Source organism: Apostichopus japonicus, chromosome 1, assembly GCF_037975245.1.
Source record: "Apostichopus japonicus isolate 1M-3 chromosome 1, ASM3797524v1, whole genome shotgun sequence".
Lineage (NCBI taxonomy): Eukaryota > Metazoa > Echinodermata > Holothuroidea > Aspidochirotida > Stichopodidae > Apostichopus > Apostichopus japonicus.
Genome location: NC_092561.1, coordinates 19,248,610 through 19,268,359, shown reverse-complemented (window position 1 = coordinate 19,268,359; position 19,750 = coordinate 19,248,610). Strand labels below are relative to the sequence as shown.

The following is a 19,750-nucleotide window of genomic DNA, read 5'->3' as shown; positions in this document are numbered from 1 at the left end:
AAAGGCTCCGCCCCTCATTGAAACTAACTTTTAAAAGCTCATTCCCATGATTAACTGAAGTCCATACAATGTCAACACGAAGGAAGCCGCCAGGTCTACCTTGACTAGGCCGTCTAATGCAAACACCAAATAACACCCGATAATGAATGGATTACTGTGTGCGAGGGAACCTGAAATTAAATATTTAAGAAATATGTAGTGTGTATTCGCTTCAATGACCTGTAAGTTGACAACCGAGCAGAGTAAATAGTATAGATTGTGCACCAACCCTTTTAGCTTTACCAAGGTGATGTTTGGTGTGTAGGCTATATTCCATTTCTAAGGGACTCATGCATGTAGCTAACTCGACATAACACGACCCATCACTGTATGGTGACAGTCTCGACAAATATTTATGCAAATATAACAAGAAAGAAAAAGACCAAAAAAATAAATCAAACAAGCATGAAAGAAGAAATATGGTATAGGCTACAGTGAATATGCAATGAAGATGTGTGTACGAAATAACGAATGCAAAATTGGCAGAGGTCTCAGCAACTATATTGACAAGATGATGAACCAAATATACACTTTATCGTATTCAAGACGTATTTTTAGCGTAGTTGCGCATTGACGTTAATTTGACAGCCTGATCTCTTGCTTATAAACTACATTTGGCGATGAGTCGTAAATTCGTACCACATAGACCAACGTCTGTAACGTTTCTACAAAAAATTGCTGGGGGGGGGGGGCGTATGGCGCGACAACGTGGCACCCTTTGGAACTGTTCTTGAGGTAAATATAATTTCAAACATATAGTTTTAAACATCGCAATGTGCACATTGACACCCCAACCGTCCCAACAAATGTAGCAATCTCCGCGTGCATTCGCTAACGACCTTATAATTAGCCGATATTATCCTATAGAACGTTTGTTTCGATACGTAGTTATAACTCTGTCGTTCCCCGAACCCTTCTCTGCAAATAACGGGCCTTAGAAATATTTTCCCTCCTTAATTGGAGAGGGTGAGAAACCGTTTTGTCGTATATAGGCTATATAGAAAAGGTTGTGTCCTACAAAACATTAATGTTGTGTAACTTACTTGTTATTCATTTAAACAGTGCTAGTGGACCTACTTTGCCGGGTATAGTAACAAAATGTACCGCAGACGAGACAGTCCCGGCACAAACTGCAGCTTTAAGTCTCTGGAAATGTCACGAAAATACGTTATTTAGTACAATTGCACAAACAAAAGATTAGTGACTCACTAGACATGTATCTTAGAACTGCCAGACGTATATGTGCAGAAATAGAAACTACATGTTTATAATCGCTACACTTCCAGAGCAGATCATTATTCATAATGACGTCATCAACACGTAGGTCTTCCGATCCTGTTCGTATACTGACCACAAAAAGGGCTTACAAGGTATAATTAATAGATTTTTCCTTCTTTGCACAAATTAGCCTTTCTTTCCGGTAACAATTACGTAACTTTTGACTAGGTGCCTCATTAGTAGGCGGAGTGCGTCATCGTTTTTCCCCGCAAATACTGCAAAGTTTCATTGACTCGGAAATTGAAAAACCTCTCCTAAGCATATAAATATACGCTGGTTAACAAAACCGGAGGATTCAAACAAGTGCCACATCGAAAGAGTTATCAATTATAAAAAGCATTTTTGTTTACATTTGTGTTTTCTTAAGGGCGGAAAGAGAGATAGATATATCCGAATATAAATTTCATTTAAGGTCCATTGTTTCTACTCGATTGTCACTAAAGGTCCATTGTTTCTACTCGATTGTAATAATTGAATCAAAGATGGCATCAGAAGGAAGCTTTAAACGTTCTGAATTGAGAAAATCCCAAAGAATTCGTCTTCGAAGCGACGGCGGAACAGTGAGTATACATATTTTTGTTCCTTGCTCAACATCAATTCCCCATTCACGTAAACTTCGTTCTTGATTAGGAAGTTTCTACAAAGAAAAACAACCTTTAACCTTAGACCCTGTCCGACTTTTTACAACTTACTGAAAATCAGTTTGAAGTATTTTCGGTTCCTACCTTAAAAAAAAATCGGTAAACGCTTTTAAATACCAGTTAATATCTTGAACTGTAATCTCAGACATGTCTTTAAGGTATCACTTTTAGTAGCCTCACCTATGACAAACTAATTGTTTTCCCTTTTTTTAATTAATTTTTTTTTCATACTGTTTTTGTTCTTACTGAACTTTGTTATAAGTCAAAGTTTTCCTCTCAAGATGGCGTTTTAAGTTCTTATAATACCGTATGATAAGCTCCAAAACCAATGTAGATATGAAAAAAAGTTCGACAAAATTGTTCTTTTTCGCACTAAACTTGTCATAATCAAAGTTTCCTTGAAAGATCAGTTTTTTTCATTCTTATGATGATAAGTTTAGTATATCAATAACCAAAGTGGGTACATTAAAAAATTTCCGGCAACATTTTTGACCAAACTTGTAATAATCAAATTTTCCTTGAAAGATCAAATTAATTATTAATTATTATGATACTTAATGATAAGTTGATTATCTCCAAAACCAAAGTGGGTATTAAATCGATAGCGGTAACATTTTGTTCTTATTTTTTTCAAACTGTTTAACTTCCTATATTCTCTCTTTCTGAAAACTTTAATATTCATATTTGCATTAATGGATTACGTTTTTATTCTTATAATACGTTATAATACGTCAAGTGTCTCCGATACCAAAATAGGTTTTAAAAATTACCGGTGACATATCTTCTTACTTTGTTCTTTATTTTAATCATTTGTTATTTTCATTAAATTTTCTTCCTTTATGTTCTTATCATAATAACATTGCCTTAAGGAAAATTTATTTTAATATATTTAATAACTGTCTTGTTGGCCAATAGAAAGTTATCATTTTCGGTTGGCGACTAACGTCTGCCTTTAATTAAACAAAAACCTGTATAATAAGAAGGTTATATCAATTATAAGAAGGTTATATAAATTCTGATTGGCATTTTCGTTGTTGAAAGTATCTGTGTATATATGTTTTGAGGGTAAATATCTACTCTTTAGTTGTCCTGTATGGGAAAGTAAACCAAACATGATTATTTATACATTATATACTTGTTTGGTTTGGTCATGACCTGAGTTTATGCATGTGAATTATCTCCCTGCAGTAAATGTATCTATTCCTATAAATTCTTGTACAAACTAAGAATGAGCTGAACATGTGTAATATACTTTGTATCGTTAACTTGGAAATAATTGTTTAAGTTTAATTTAATATTTGGCAGCTATACTCTTCAAAGAGTTTGCAAATATGTACTTTATCTAACGGACCTTTCTTTAAAGGTACCCATTCAGAGTAGCAATTCCTAACTTTTTATGTTACTGTTAATATTATAAACCATTCTCCATGCAACTTGCGGTCGTTATACAGATCAAAAAGATCAACTTTTACCAATGAAAAAAATTGAACAAAACTGTACCAAAAAGTTGGATCGATGCATATCACTTTATACAAATTGTTATTTTGAACATATATATATATATATATATATATATATATATATATATATATATATATATATCTATATCTATATCTATATATATATATATATATATATATATATATATATATATATATATATATATATATATATATATATATATATATCCAAATTGCTATCGATGAGTCTTTCAGCTCATTGTTAATAATTAAGATACAATGTTTTGGTTTTTTTTTCGTTGAGGTTAGTGCGTATTTATTGTTTTCAAAAGACATCAGTCTCATTTAAGTAAGTGAGAAATGACACATGTTTCTTTACAGAATTTGGTCATCGTGAAGGCGCGTTTTTATTGTTGACTATGCAGTCGTTACCATGGAAACATCCAAACGACCCTCAAAAAGGACTCAACTAGAAGATATAGGCTTACAAACTAGGCCTTAGTTCTTTTATTTTTACTCTTTATCGGGGGAGTTAATTGTAGAGCCAATTAAAAAAAGGAGTAAAAGAATAAAGATTTATGCGATTTAGAATCCTATTGGGACAAATAAAGAAAACGTACTAACGACTTTATTAAATGAGTATTTTACTAATTGGTAAGAGGTTTGACTTTTAATTGGTCCCACTACGGTAACAGATAATAAGATCTTCTGATAGGCAAATATATAAGGATGCCCTTAAGGACGTCATGACAATGACCCTATTGAGTTTGTTATGTGGTATAAACTACACCATTGGAACGGTAATGGCGTCATACGCTATAATCCGCAAATAATTCCGCAACATCCGTTCGTTATATAATCAATGGACAAAAAGGACATGATACAAAAGTTTGACTATTAAGTTGTTGTTTTTTTTTTCTCCAGAATTCTTCTATTTCTATTATCATAGTGTTTCATCGAAATGTGGACATTCCACATTTAACATTTGGAATTTTTGTGGAAATTTTGAGGACGAAAACGAGCCGTGATGTAATGTATATGAGATGAAATATGAATTATTTGTTTGCATAACCCTTCTTTTGCTATTGCATTTGAATGCATCCTAGTTGAAAAATAAGGGAGTGGGGAGGAGGGGACACACATATATAACCCCTTACTTTCAAAGAGTGTGTCGAGGGAGAGAGGGAAGGGAGGGCGAAGCATCTGCCCTCTACCCTCTGTTTCTACGCTTATAATTGAACTAACATGTTATTGTTTTACCTGTTCAATTGTTAGCAATTGTCTGTTTACAAATGTGTTCTTCCAATCACACAAGTTATAACCTGCCCATCCCTTCTGTAGTGTTGTGTGCCCTTTTCTATACAATAAACTATGTTGTAGAGAATGAAAAGTCAGAACTCCCAATTTGCATTCAATGCTTATAACTTTCTTCAGGAAACTGGTCACCAGAAACTCGTTCGCCGTATGTCATCATTCGATACCGTAGCTAGTGCGCCGGTCATTTTCTCGTTAAAGAATGAAGTTGGTGCGCTCACGAAAGTCATAACACTTTTCAAGGTAAGTTTAATCTCCATATCGCGCTTCTTGTATCGAATCAATTCCTGGAGTCTTAATAGCCAGCAGGCCCAGCACTAACATTCGGAAGTATCTGTATATATATATATATATAGTGGCTTGCGTCATAGCTTTCAGGACATTGGTCTCAAAATAGAACACAAGCCGTAAGTTTCATTTCAGTTCAATACAGACAAAGGGTCAAATTTAAGTAATATAACCCTCGATCCACATGTATGGTTTATTCACTGCACGACCTGTATACATTAACCTATTGGGGACTCACTTCAATGACGTATTTCAATCTACCACAAATTAATTAAGTTGATCTAAAGATAATGTCGTAAACAATAGATGTTGCTCGGAAGTCGTTTAAAAGTTCTATCCAAAATGATTTGCAAGAGAATGATAATATTCCTTCTAAACCAGCGATGTAATAATTTTGTCAGATGAATATATATTATTAACATAGAGATGTTAGGAGATTCAGTTTGGATTTGATTATTCGTAACTTGGTTACAAGGATCGACAGAATAGAGGGCGTTCTTCCACTATATCTACACACTCGAAGCAGTATATGAGTTTCTCTTTTTGTATCCTTATTGCAAGTTTAATCCCACAATGAAAGCTTTACATTAACTCAAACGCTCTAATCATCATGTAACTTTGAAAACCAGTCTGATGCCATAAACAACAATTTGTTAACATCATTGTCTTAAGTTCATAATGTCCTAAATAATACATATTACCCCCACTTCCCTCAAAAAAAAAAAAAAAAAAAAAAAAATATATATATATATATTTTTTCTTATATACTTTTTTATATTATTGTATATATATATATATATATATATACAATAATATAAAAAAGTGTATAAGAAAAAATATATATATATTTTATATATATATATATATATATATATATATATATATATATATATATATATAATTATATCAATTTATGAAGAATTTCTTACAATATCATGCGTTTTCTATTTTCATAAGGAAAATGACATTCATGTTCGAAATGTTGAGCCGAGAAAGTCCCAGAGAAGACATTCTGAACTAGAATTATTTATCGATTGCGAAGGAAAGAAAGGAATGCTTCGGGAATTACTGAAACAGCTTGACGAACTTCTCGCATGTGTCGAGATTTCAGAAGCTGACCGAATAAAAGAAGGTAGGATTAATGACGTTATGATCATACATCTCTAATATATCTCTGTATAAAAATATCTCAATTTTTAAATAAACGTTTAACTTAAGAGAATGAAGACAATGACAGCAGCCTAATATAGATGAAGTATGAAACTAAACCATCTTAACTTAGATGGAACATGAAATGATAAAAAATAAAATAAAAAATATCGATAAGCTAACTTGAATTTGCGCATGCGCACACAGTGCTACTGTGGATGAGACATGCTAGAGTATGATAACTATGAAGTCGTCAGTTCTTTTCTATGAGCATGCGCACTACGATTCGTTTGACAGAGTAGATTGGATCGATAAGTGAAGTTTACTGTCTTCATAATACAATGTGACGTTGTATATATATGAATTCAAGGTTATCGCTCTTGGGACCTGAAAAGATGTTCTTATCTCCTCTCCACGCCCTCTCCCCTTCAGTCGCTCTCCTCTCATCTCCACTCACCGCTATTATGGGAAGCCATTTTAACATTTATTTGGGAATTTTAGATTATATTTTAGATATCTAAAAATAAATTCGAAGTTTCTAAAATTCTATTTCACATAACTGAAATTGAATGCGAGATAACTAAAATGGAATTCGAGATATCTTAAATTGAATGTGAGATATCTGATATTGTTTTCTAGATATCTGAAATTTAATTCAAGATATCTGAATTAGAATTTCAGATTTTTGAAAAGAATTTCAGATATCTCACATTCTCTGGTATTTCGAGATATTTGCAATTATTTGTAGATATCTTAAATAAATTTGAGATATCTGAAATTATTTCGAGATAACTAAAACTCCTGATTAAATGTTAAAATGGCTTTCCATACGCTCTGTCCATCTCAATGTATGTATCTATCTGTACGGTGTGCTACGTTCGTGTAACCCAACCATTTGAACTGTGCTAGATCTACGTTATGCATGAACATGAATTTGGCAGCAGGGTTCATAGAACGGCTTAATATTAATTATAGGTAACAAAAACAAAACAAAAATGAAACGACATAGTAATATGTTGGTTGAGAATCACATTATGAAACATTGTGCAGATTGATACGACTTCTTTATTAATTAACAGTTTGCCTTGTCTGAGAGATTTAAGGGTGTGTGATTGCGCAATATCAACTGTTCTTTTCGCAGAAACTATCGAGAATGAAATGAAAAATTTGCCGTGGTTTCCTCAGAAGATTTCTGATCTCGATCGATGCGCAGATAATGTCCTGATGTACGGAGAGGAGTTGGATGCAGAACATCCGGTAAGCGAACAGACGGAACGGATAAGCTCCAGTGACGTGCGCAAGGGGAAATGAGAGGAAAGAGGAGAAGGGAGATGGGAATTGGTAGAGGGCAGAGGGCAGAGAGCAGAGGGCAGAATGCAGAGGGCAGAGGGCATGGGGCAGAAAGAAGAAGGCAGAGGGCAGAAGGCAGAGGGCAGAATGCAGAGGGCAGAGGGCAGAGGGCAAAGGGTAGAGGGCAGAGGGCAGAGTGCAGAGGGTAGAGGGTAGAGGGTAGAGTGCAGAGGGTAGAGGGCATGGGGCAGAGAGAAGAAGGCAGAGAGCAGAAGGCAGTGGGCAGAATGCAGAAGGCAGAGAGCAGAGGGCAGAGGGTAGAGGGCAGAGGGCAGAGGGTAGAGGGCAAAGGGCAGAGTGCAGAGGGTAGATTTTCTTCCTGTTTTGAAATAGTTTATCATTCACACTGGTCCTTAAGTTCTCATTAATCATTTAATGAATATTGTATTTCATTGCCCATGATGAACCATTGATGTGATTCGCAATAAAACGATGAACACGATTAATGTATTGATTTGTTTGTAGGGATTCAAAGACAAGAAGTACAGAGAAAGGAGAAAATATTTTGTGAAATGTGCTTCAGGTTACAAACAGTAAGTATCAATAATAATAATAATAATAATAATAATAATAATGATAATAATAATAATAATAATAATAATAATAATAATAATAATAATAATAATAATAATAATAATAATAATAATAATAATAATAATAATAATAATAATAATAATAATAATAATAATAATAATAATAATAATAATTAAATTTATTATCGATATTTTAAAGGTAACACGTATCTTCCAAAGACGTTACAACTTGATTGCTCTATATATATATATATTTATTCATATACGGTGCCCAACCATTGTCAATCCGGTCAAATTATTTAATTTTCAATTTAAATTGTTTAATTGATTTCTAGACGAGATGGCGACTTATATATATACGTATATGTGGATGTCCCATTATATTAATTTCTCTTTGCAGTGATACACCCATACCTCGAGTTATATTTACAGAAGAAGAGACCCAAACATGGTAACTTTATTAAGTCCTTATTTGAACTATGGAATTGTTGTTGATAACATTCGATATCGTTCCATATATGTTAACTGTTGTTCATTCATACTTAGTAAAGACTCCTAAATCCTATTGGTCCATTCAGGTCAGCTGACCGTGGTTAATCCTGTGAGTAACGCACGGTAAAATTACGGGGCATCACTTTGATAAATCTTTGGTTATATGTAACCAAAAATGTTTTGTTTTATGATTTTTCCCCCACACAAATTGTAGTGTATGAATGAACGGGGTTAATCAACGGTCTAGCGTGCGTTACTCACATGATTAATGCACTCCGGGTGTTAATGCTATCGCTGGATGCACTCGGGCTCCGCCCTCGTGCATCGCTTGCATTATCCCCCGATCGTGCATTAATCCTGTGAGTAACGCACGCTAGACCGTTGATTAACCCCTTATTGATAATATTCAATATTGTTGTATATATATTGTAACAGATATTTCCTCTTTTTATGTATTACATTATCAGTGCTCCGTTTTTAATTATTTGTCAAGATTATGTTAGAATGTACGTTAGAATGATATTTATTCCGAAATTAAAGTTTATTATTAATTTTATTCAGCACACCTTCGTGTAATTTCCTTTCGTCTAGATTATAGCTGTCATAAGTGTTTCATTATATTTTATTTTAAAATATGGAAGATGTATACGGTTATTAAAAGAATTTACAATTTGTAAAATATCTTAACGAAAATGAGAGGATTTTTATCATTCCGTTGTTAAAACTGTGTTGTTCAAGAACATGTACCCAATTCATTCATTCGAATATATAGTGTTATAGAGTTTTATGGAAACATTATGCTAATTTTTGGTTTGTTTTTGTTGTTGTTGTGTAAAATGTGTGTTTATTGAACAAAAAGTGGAATAATTCGTAAACTTTAAACACCAAATGAGATCAAGTATCATTTTGTTGTCCTAGGAACCTTGTTTTCAAGGAGCTGAAGAACCTGTACCCAAGTCATGCATGCAAAGAATATGTTGAAAACTTGAAGATGCTATGTGAGGAAGGAATTTACAAGTAAGTAAATACTTGTAATTTGTGATTTGCGTTTTGCTATTTGTAATTTGCTATTTGCTATTTCCCTATTTGCTTTTTGCTGTTTGCTATTTCATTTTTGCTATTTGCTATTTTCTATTTGCTATTTGCTACTTGCTACTTGCTATTTGCTACTTGCTATTTGCTACTTGCTATTTGCTACTTGCTACTTGCTATTTGCTATATGATATTTGCTATTTGCTATTTGTGATTTGCGATTAGCTATTTGCTATTTGCTATTCGCTATTTGCTATTTGCTATTTGCTATTTGCGATTTGCTATTGCTATTGCTAATTGCTATTTGCTATTGCTATTTACAATTTGCAATTTTGCAATTTTGCAATTTGCTATTTGCTATTTGCTATTAAATATTTGCTATTTGCTTTTTACCAATTGCGATTTGCTATTTGCTTTTTGCGATTTGCGACAAAATGACAAAATAAAATTTGGATCTCGGTTTTCTTGGTTTTAAATAAATTCAAGGCGAACTCTAAGTGAATATTCAATATTTATATGTAAACCTTATTAGGAGAATTTCTCTTTCTGATGCGCGTACTAAATAAAAATAAGCTTTCTGTCACTTTTGTAGAATTGGTGAGATTCCACAACTTGCAGATATTTCAAGAGTACTGAAAGGTGAGTTAGCTTAGTTTTTAAAAAGAAGTTTTCATCCTTAATGATCAAGCATTGTTGACCCATTATTTCTTCACGAGACGGCTTCTTACAGCCATCTTACAAATTCACATGGTTTCTTAAGGCAATGTTGTAGGAATATTTCATTCGAGCATTTTCCAATCAATGAGGTTACCCCCAAATAATGTTCGCAAGAACTGACAAAGTATGATATTTACTCAGGTGCAGGTGTGGTTAATATATAGACTAGATCGTTATTAAAAGAAAAATTACTGCTAATTAGCATATTTGCCAATTAAAATCGCTTTTTTTGACATTTTTGTGGAAGAGTTGTGGTGTTTTGTATCTGACAGGTAAAAATGTCAAAATAAAGTAAAACTGTTAGCAAACTGCTTATCCACTAGAGAGCCTGTGTAGGAGAATGTGTAAAAGTAAGTTGGCCTGACGTTTCGATCCTAGCAGGATCTTCTTCAAAGGCTAAATGACAAGTAACAGTAACAGAAGGGACAAAAACACGCACAAAATACAGGCAGGTTAATGAGGATGGTGTACACAAAGAGATTGATGAAAGGGGGTCAGGTAAACAAGTCGTCATAACAAGGGATCGCTAACCTCATATTGACCAAGAGAGGCGTATTCGCAGATTGGTGTTTCAGAGTGTGCGTTGGTTTTCATGGAAAAGCTGGGCCATTGCGAGTGAATCGTTTTTTTTATTAAGTATTTAATTAGTTTTAGGCTACCTGATATCTCTGCGCTACCTCAAATGTTCACGACGTTGTATTTTACTTTTACAGAGCGAACTGGATTCCAGTTACGTCCCGTGGCTGGTTATCTCTCACCTCGTAACTTTTTGGCTGGTTTGGCGTTCCGTGTATTTCATTGCACGCAGTATATACGTCATGCCTCGGATCCACTGTACACCCCAGAACCGTGAGTTATTTCCATCAGAAATATTTACATTGTAAACGTTGCCGAATAATGTTAATAAATAAATGAATCAATATTTGAAAGACAAAATTCCGGAGAGGTCATCAATATCAAGTTCTTGCTTAAATTTGACATTCCAAATTCACTAGGAGAGCTTGGTTTCTACATGTATAGTAGCCTACTATAAAAGCTGAAACAGAAAATCTTGGTTACGTTAAAGGCATTGAAGACTCGCCCCAAACCGCGTGCGGTCATCTGAAAAGTTAACTTTCCGTTGCTTACAAGTGACGTTTTGTTCGTGTCGCTACAAAATGCAGACAGTAATGAAACGTGATACCTTGTTATCTTTAGCTGGATCGACCTGAGATGTCCTTTGCTCTATCGTTTGTACAATGTGGGTATTTACCGCAGCTGTATTTACTGACTGTACACTATAGTGTCTAATTACCGACGGTAGCAAGCTGTGTGTGTATTTTCTGGGATCGATGGTGGTGTCTAACACTTCTGTTACACCTCATCGAAACTAGGTCAGATTACCGGCATTAGACGTTTCTTTTTGTGCGAGTCTTCACACCCTTTAAGATGAGTTTGAGACATTGTCTTTCCTTCTCCACAGCGATAGCATCCATGAACTACTTGGGCACGTCCCTTTGCTGGCGGACAGAAGCTTCGCTCAGTTCTCACAGGTAGGAACAATAATATAAATTATACTAGTCTGTTCATGTTACACAGGGCACACCCCACCCCACACGAACCCCCTGTGGATGTCAGAGCTGTCCACGAACCCCAAACTTTTCGAGACACGATCTGAGTCATTATTATACTATAATACGCATGACAGTGCTTCGTAAAAGATCAAGTTCATAGTGTAATATTGTAGAGTTTTGTCGATAGGTACTACTAATACTAAATTAAAGGTTATATCAGATTTTAGTTCAGCAAAAAGTCCTCTAGTTTTGACTTTTAGAAACGTCTCACGAACCCCCATGGAATGGACTCACGCACCCCATGGGGGTTCATGCACCCCAGTTAGGGAACCCCTGCTTTATAATGTTCTCTGTGCAGCGTGTGCTACACTCGCTGTAATGAACATCATCGAATCCATATTATGCTGTGCACTTTTAATCGACCGCCATTGTCTTATGCAAATTGCATAGACTTTCGGTGTTGTAAGGACTCATCGGTTCGAGTCGCTCAATTTCAAGAGAACAATATACTGGATAGGAGATTATCGAATGCTGCGGGCTTCTATTACCCGCTGGCTTAGTATATAGCCTCAGCGGTGTAAGGGCGCGGTTCCTCATTTAATTTACGCTATAATTTAAATCCGTAATTCTGATTTCAACCCAGTTGAAAATTTCTGTGTTGCAGGGGGGGGGGGGCAGGAGCTGATGAGAATAACATTTTAATACTGTCTAATCTAATAGCATAATGAGCTCCTTTTAGGAAATACACGAGGCATTGTGAGACTAACAGGCCTAGCGATAAGCCTAGCTCCTACACGAGTCAGTCACTAAATCTTGGGGGGGGGGCATTTGATATTGTGTCCCCACCCCTGTGCCCCCCCACATGATTGACGCACCTGCAAGTACAGAGTTTCGAGTCAATAACGGTTACTGACTTGACTCGATTTAGATATCATGGAGTAACACGTTACACCTCTATATATTATGTACCGAGTGCGCAATTCACATTATTACGTCAATGTTATGTGTACTTGGATAGCTCGGTGGTATTGTATAACACCCAGTGTGCGCTGTGCGTTACGACGTATTTCATAACAAAGACTCAGTTTCTAACTATAAACTCTAAAGAGAGAAATAACTGTTAAAGAACTTATCTACTGCAAAAAAGCCTGTGTTGGTAACTGTGTAAAAATAAAGCCCTGACATTCCGATCTATATTTCTTAGGCTGCTTTTTGGTTCAGTTTAGCCTCTGAATAAGATCCTGCTAAGATCAAAACATCAGGCCCGCTGACAGTGTGCTCTAATAGTAACGCTAAGATCATGTGTAGTATCTGTTCCCTTTCTAGGGGAATGGTGATGCACACCCGACGATGATCACACAGTCACAGTCCCGATGAAAGGGGACTGGGGTTGAGAGCGGATCAGTCGTTCGGTAGTTTGGTTTTCGTGCCCAGGTTTTTTCCTGGGCGACTTTTTCTTAAAAAGTAGTATAGTAACGAAAGTGTACATTACAGAAGTGCACACTTGTACAGTTCACTTTATACAGTACACATTACATGGTAATTACCTTATACTGTGCTGTTCATTGGATGCAGATCTGGAAATAATGTTATAATTTGATCAAGACGATAAACTAGAAATTATCAAAACCTTCATCAGGAACATCTTACACAAAGCTTAAAAGGCTTCACTAAGTGTATTAGGGTTTGTTTGGTTTTAAATACACTCATGGGGGATGTAAATGAATCCTTGCTCTTAGGGTTGATCACCTCCTTTGTTAGACAGAATAGATATATCTAATTCCATGGAATAACAATTTCTAAACCAAACGTTTGTTTTTGTACCATTAGCTCTCCTAATTAGGGAGACTAGGAGAATGAACCCAATTAGTGAGACTACAATATTGCTAATAGGAATGCATTGGTGGCTGAAGATAAATGATTAATAAGAAAAGTCAAGAAAACGCATCATCATAACATTTTTGTAAAGCAAATATATATAAATATATATATATAAATAATATATATATATAAATATATATATTTTTATATATATATATATAATATATATATATATATATATATTTTGGTGGTGTTTTGTGAATGCATCTGGCAACAATAATGTTTTTGAATTTTATATATGATCATCATCATCGTCGTCATCATCATCGTCATCGTCATCGTCGTCGTCGTCGTCGTCGTCGTCGCCGCCGCCGTCGTCGTCGTCGTCATCATCATCATCATCATCATCATCATCATCATCATCATCATCATCATCATCATCGTCATCGTCATCGTCATCGTCATCGTCATCGTCATCGTCATCGTCATCGTCATCGTCATCGTCATCGTCATCGTCGTCGTCATCGTCGTCATCGTCATCGTCATCGTCGTCATCGTCATCGTCATCGTCGTCATCATCATTGTCATCGTTATCATTATTATTATTGTTCGTCTTATTATTATCGTTATTATTATCTTTTTCGTCAGGAAATCGGTTTGGCTTCTCTGGGGGCTTCAGACGACGATGTTGCAAAACTCGCTTCGGTAAGAAATCATGATGACTGGGGGTGGGGGAGGTGGGTGGGGATGAGGGTCAACATGAGATACAGCCACGGGGTCCGTTATCACTAAGAGGCCGTGGAACATGTACAGAAAAAAACATATAATCTTACTAAATGATGAAAAATAAATAATCGTTCCCGGGGGCGAATTAGCTTTCGACGACTTTGTATGTAAGGCAAGGGGCGAAGAAGTTAGGAACTGCGATTAGAGGGCAGCACACCTCCGATTTTGTGTGTTTGGTGGGTGGGGGGGGGGGGGGTTACACAGGCTATATGTGTGAAATATCCGACTGCCGGAGTCCCTAACCCTATGTCCTCCAAATACATAACAACACCAACCCTGGCGATTTGATGTCTCCATATATCGTACAATAATTGTGCTTAGGGTCTGTGCTACCCATATACAGTTAGTTTAATAATAATAATAATAATAATAATAATAATAATAATAATAATAATAATAATAATAATAATAAGTAATATTTATATAGCGCATAATCAGCAAAGCTGCTCAAAGCGCTTTACAAATGTAAAACCTAAAAACAAATAGTAAACAAACCAAAATATTAAGTATATAGAACCAATAAGGCAAAAAATTAACGGAGAAACCAACGAAATATTCTGGAAGGGTTATTCCTCTTACAAAGGTGCTTAATATTTCGCTGTTTTACTTTCAGTGTTATTTCTTCACCGTGGAATTCGGCCTTTGTAAGCAAGACGGACAGTTAAGGGCCTATGGAGCAGGACTTTTGTCCTCGATAAGCGAACTGCAGGTAAAATATGAAACAATTGATTAACATGTCTTTGAATCAATTAATTTAACCATTAGTATGGGGTTTGGTTGTTCCGCGCCTTTATGCACAAGACCTATTTGCTACAAGATCACTTTTGTATACAATATATGAGATAATTTATATCTTATATAATATTACGAAAACCTTTTGTTTTTATGCAAATGTATGCAAATTTCACCAGTTGGCTCTTACCTCAGTCAAGAAAGATAAAAGAAAAAGGTTCACAACCTTGACTATTCCATTAAGCTGAAAACTTTTTGCATTCTCGATTACAAACAAAAACAGAAAGTATGAACTTTTCAGAAAGAAATAGACGTACTTGTACCTGCGTCAATATCTGTTATCAAAATATGCATACAACCACCAATGATTTTACAAAGGCAAACTATATTTACAATTAATCTAAAGAAGACTTACATCTTGTTTGTTCTTTTGTTTTAACAGTTTGCTACCAGTTCTCGCGCACTCGTGAAACCCTTCAACCCTAGTGATGTAATTAAACAGGAATGCAAGATAACAACCTTTCAGGATTCCTATTTCGTTTCCGAGAGCTTTACCGCTGCCAAGAGGCAGATCCGGTAAGTTCTACACCCACGGATGCCCCTCAAGATTCTTACTAAATTTGATTTAATTTTAACTTTTAAAAAGTTGTTTTTCAGTCTTTAATTTGTTGTTATTAATCTATACTATATAATTAAAAATGGAGTTCACTGGGTGTTTTTTTTCTTTGTCCAGAATGTTTAATCATATAAGGTTTTTTTCCTTATATAGCAAGGTAGTCCATATTTTATAACGTAAAGAATTGTTAGTCCTAAACAGTTTCATAACATTTCAACTTAATAAACAAAAATGTTATAAATTCTAGGAGGTGGAGATACGTGGGAATCTTCCTAGATAAGGTTGGACATGTTTGCATGAACAAATAGAGAGAGAGAGATGGGGGGGGGGGGGTGGGGCACTGTATATCATGATTTAAAGCTTAAAATATCGTAATTTTGAGTGCCAAGTGTGTGTCGGTTTGAGTGAGCAAGACGTATAGGTCTTATAATATTTTTGGATGGGGAGAGACGTTTCAAGCCTTCCTCCCTAATATAAAACTTCTTCGTGAGACACAAAAGAAGAAGAAGTTATTGCTTAAGATCTGACATTTATCTTCTTTGTCCCTCCACTGTTTATCTCGTACCTCTCCTCTTCCCCTGTTGGTTTCTTTCTTTCTTCTCTCCATCCCTTGTCTACTAATCCCCTTACATCTATCTCTTTTTGTTCACCAGGCTCATTAACCTGTCTGTATTCTGTGTGTGTTTTTGTCCCTTCTGTTACTGTTACTTGTCATTTAGACTCTGAAGAAGATCCTGCTAGGATCGAAACGCCAGGCCAACTTACTTTTACACATTTATTTTTCTCTACTAGTGAGTACACCACATCCATTCTAAGGCCATTCGGCGTTCGATATGATCCGTATACACAAAGCGTGGACGTGATTAAGAATTCCAACGAGATAATGACAGCCGTTGACGAATTGAAAGATGATCTGGGACTACTGAATGACACCCTCACTAAACTGCAGTCTCTTTGAGAAATTTTATCCAGTGGAGGAACATCACCCCTCCCCCTCACCACTCCCCTTCCCTCCCCTCCCCCTCCCTGTTAGTTATGTTCGTGTCACCATAAAAACAACATTTAACTCAAAAAAATTACAATGAATATCACGTTTCTATCATATTCTATCAAGCTTGTGCATTGGAGCAGGACATGAGGTGATAACTTATTTAAGCTCTGGAAAATTGTCCCAACTGACTGGAGATTTCTCTATAGTTAATTTGTTAACGCACTAGAAAAACAGACTTAAGTTTTCCTTTCTGATTAGCCAATGTGGTCTTAAGCTGTGTTTTTGAACTGTTTTATTTTCGTACACTAAGCTGTGACTGTCAATCATGTGTCGTTTTATTGCAAACACCTTAAATAATGTTGATTAAACAGCGGAAGCAACCATTGTGTTGTACGGGTGAGGTGGAGATACGGGTGCGGGGGGGGGGGGGGGTGATCTATGGTCTGGGGGAGGTGCGTTGTGTGGTGGTTAAGATGTTATATCGTGAAGGGTGGGATAAAAGAAGTAGCCCCCCCTCAATCGATTTTCTTTTGGGTAAAATGGAGAGTCCTTGGATGCAAAATGGTGCTACGTTTTTAAGTCTCGTGAAATAACCTTGAACATTTTTGGAATGTTAAGGTTGTACCAATATATATGTTGTACATGTCTAAACTGGACACTACGATTGTTGGTAATATTCGGTCTGCAACTTTTTTTCCTGGTGGGGGATGGGGTGGGCTAAGCCCCATAGTTTTATTCTGGCGGCTTACGTATACTTGGTGCGCCCTTATTGTTGAAGTGCGCTTCTGACCAGTAGGTATCATTGAAGGGGTTCTTGCCCTAAAATATGATCGACAGTCAAATACAATAGACTATATACTGTATATATGTGAAATTATCAAAAAGCAGTCTGCTGCCACCTTCAAAGTATTTTTATCACCACTGGAACAGATAATTGTCTAATTAAACGTTTCTCAATGCATTTAAAAAAAAGGAATGGGACGCTGCTTAAAAAAAAAATGTTACCAATATTAACCAAACTTTTGGGCCAAAGGGTGATACCTTTTAATTTTGAAAAAAATGAGGGCGCCTTTCATCGCTTTGTTGAATTCGTTTCATTTGAATGTTTGCACCAAAGAAGTATCGTCTTTAACCACCAAGTAAAATGTAAAGCTCACTTCATAGCTCATACCAATAAATATTTAAATGCGCTGCAACTATGTGCGCAGGATTTCCATTTTAAAGGGATGAATTTAGGAAGAATATTAGTCTTAATATATTATAGTCCAAGTAAAAGAAAAAAATGACTAATAATAACCATTCTCTAGCTAGTCAGGTTTTTATTTTATGATATTCACCTTTAAAATATCAATGCTCCTTTAAGGCTAAATATTGATGATGACGTCAGCTCCTCAGTGCAGACATTATTGTTACGGTTGATTTTTTCTTTAAGTTATAATAAATCAACCAAAACTTGTTCTGTTAACTTCATATAAACAATAGAACCTCATTAGTTGACTTTCAACACCATTTGTCCGTGCAACATTTGTAACACATGATAAATATATTATTTGAGGTCATGTTAGTCTTATGTTTTTTTCCATTGAGCTTTATATATGTTGGAACTTAGATATTGATCCAATGGTCTCTGTATTAGACTACAACGTTCAGACACTTTAACTGATGAGCTGCAAGTGTTTACATATGGACATTTTGGAAGTCGAAATTTTGAGGAAATAGTCTAAATCAGGAAATAAAAAAAGTAAAAATATCTAGTCGAAATTCTGAGAAACAAGTGGAAGTTTTATTTCAAAACGATGATTTCTGACAAAGGAAGTGACATTTGGAAAAATATTTCAAAATTTCGAGGAAAAAAAAAATGAAATTTTGAGATGACTAGTTGAAGTTTCAACGTCCCATTTGCTCGACTGTGTGATGCTTCAAATGATGGTTCAGATGGTTTAAATCTTGTGGGAGGTTTCATGTATATATGCTTCAAAAAGTAAGGTAATTTCTTCGAAACCTTACAAAAATAACACACTTTAAGTAGCAAATACAGCAAGCGTACCTTTTTCAACCGTATCCGAGGAAGTTCTAAGGTAATTAATTTTTCAATAATGTGTAACGTAGAAGAAATAATTGTACTAAATAGAAACCAAGTTTTTTTTGAAAAATGAACACCGCCTCTTTCTTCTTTGTTTCTTATTGCGCGATGCGCAGAGCGAAAAGGGACGTTAAATAAAAAACTGTTTATTGATTAATTGCGTCATTCCGACCACGTGATGTATTATACTTTCATGATTGGATACCACTAATGGCCTCCACTCACCTAGAGATATACGTTGTGAAATCGTTAGGCTGCTGAAGTATCAAAACCGCGGCTCTGTCTTATATAGTAATCAGTGCGCCACTTACATCTTATTTCAAACAAACAAATTTGTTTAGCAAATATTTTATTTTAGCGTATTACTGTTTCATTAGTTAAAAGTTCATTCCCGTGGAGCATGAAGTAGCAAATTCAACTTCATTAAAGCTGCATTAAAGCCTACCGTACACTGTCCAACTGACGGAGATTGACAAGACCTAGTTTCGATAGCCGTCTGAACCACATAGTCGTACCATTGACTATCGCGAACTGGTTTCTTCTTGCTACCAGTGCACGTTTAGGTCCATCTTTAAATGATTCCTCCTTGATTGGTCACACCTCAAGATTATATCCTTTAAAACTCCGTATAGAACAGCGCACGAACGTTAAGGTTAGTCAGTCATACCACCCGAAGCAAACATGGTGACTTATGAGGACTCTGGCGTGGTCATAAACACACTCGCACTACAGTGGTGCAGTGTTGCATTATTGGTGTGTCGCAGAGGTGCAGTGGTGCATTGGTACATTGGTGAATTGGTGCATTGGTGTATTGGCACATTGGTACATTGTTGCTGTTGACATACGATATTTTTTACTTTAGTGTGGCAATTGGT

General features: G+C 35.6%; 1 protein-coding gene across 1 annotated transcript; it reads left to right on the top strand.

Annotated features, from left to right (window-relative positions):
- Window positions 1-1,475: 1,475 nt before the first annotated feature.
- On the top strand, window positions 1,476-19,263 carry LOC139970234 (tryptophan 5-hydroxylase 1-like). Its single transcript, XM_071975893.1, has 14 exons — window positions 1,476-1,877; window positions 4,853-4,975; window positions 5,978-6,152; window positions 7,311-7,426; window positions 7,985-8,052; window positions 8,453-8,503; window positions 9,463-9,561; window positions 10,169-10,215; window positions 11,007-11,142; window positions 11,756-11,825; window positions 14,316-14,372; window positions 15,067-15,162; window positions 15,628-15,761; window positions 16,594-19,263. The coding sequence occupies exons 1-14, from the start codon at window positions 1,800-1,802 to the stop codon at window positions 16,757-16,759; spliced, it is 1,416 nt and encodes a 471-aa protein (XP_071831994.1). The 5' UTR covers window positions 1,476-1,799; the 3' UTR covers window positions 16,760-19,263.
- Window positions 19,264-19,750: the final 487 nt, after the last annotated feature.

Coding starts and splice junctions, on each gene's coding strand:
- LOC139970234 (XM_071975893.1), top strand. CDS start 1,800: ATGGCATCAGAAGGAAGCTTTAAACGTTCTGAATTGAGAAAATCCCAA. Junction 11,143..11,755: donor CCACTGTACACCCCAGAACC/GTGAGTTATTTC, acceptor CCTTCTCCACAG/CGATAGCATCCATGAACTAC. Junction 11,826..14,315: donor GCTTCGCTCAGTTCTCACAG/GTAGGAACAATA, acceptor CTTTTTCGTCAG/GAAATCGGTTTGGCTTCTCT.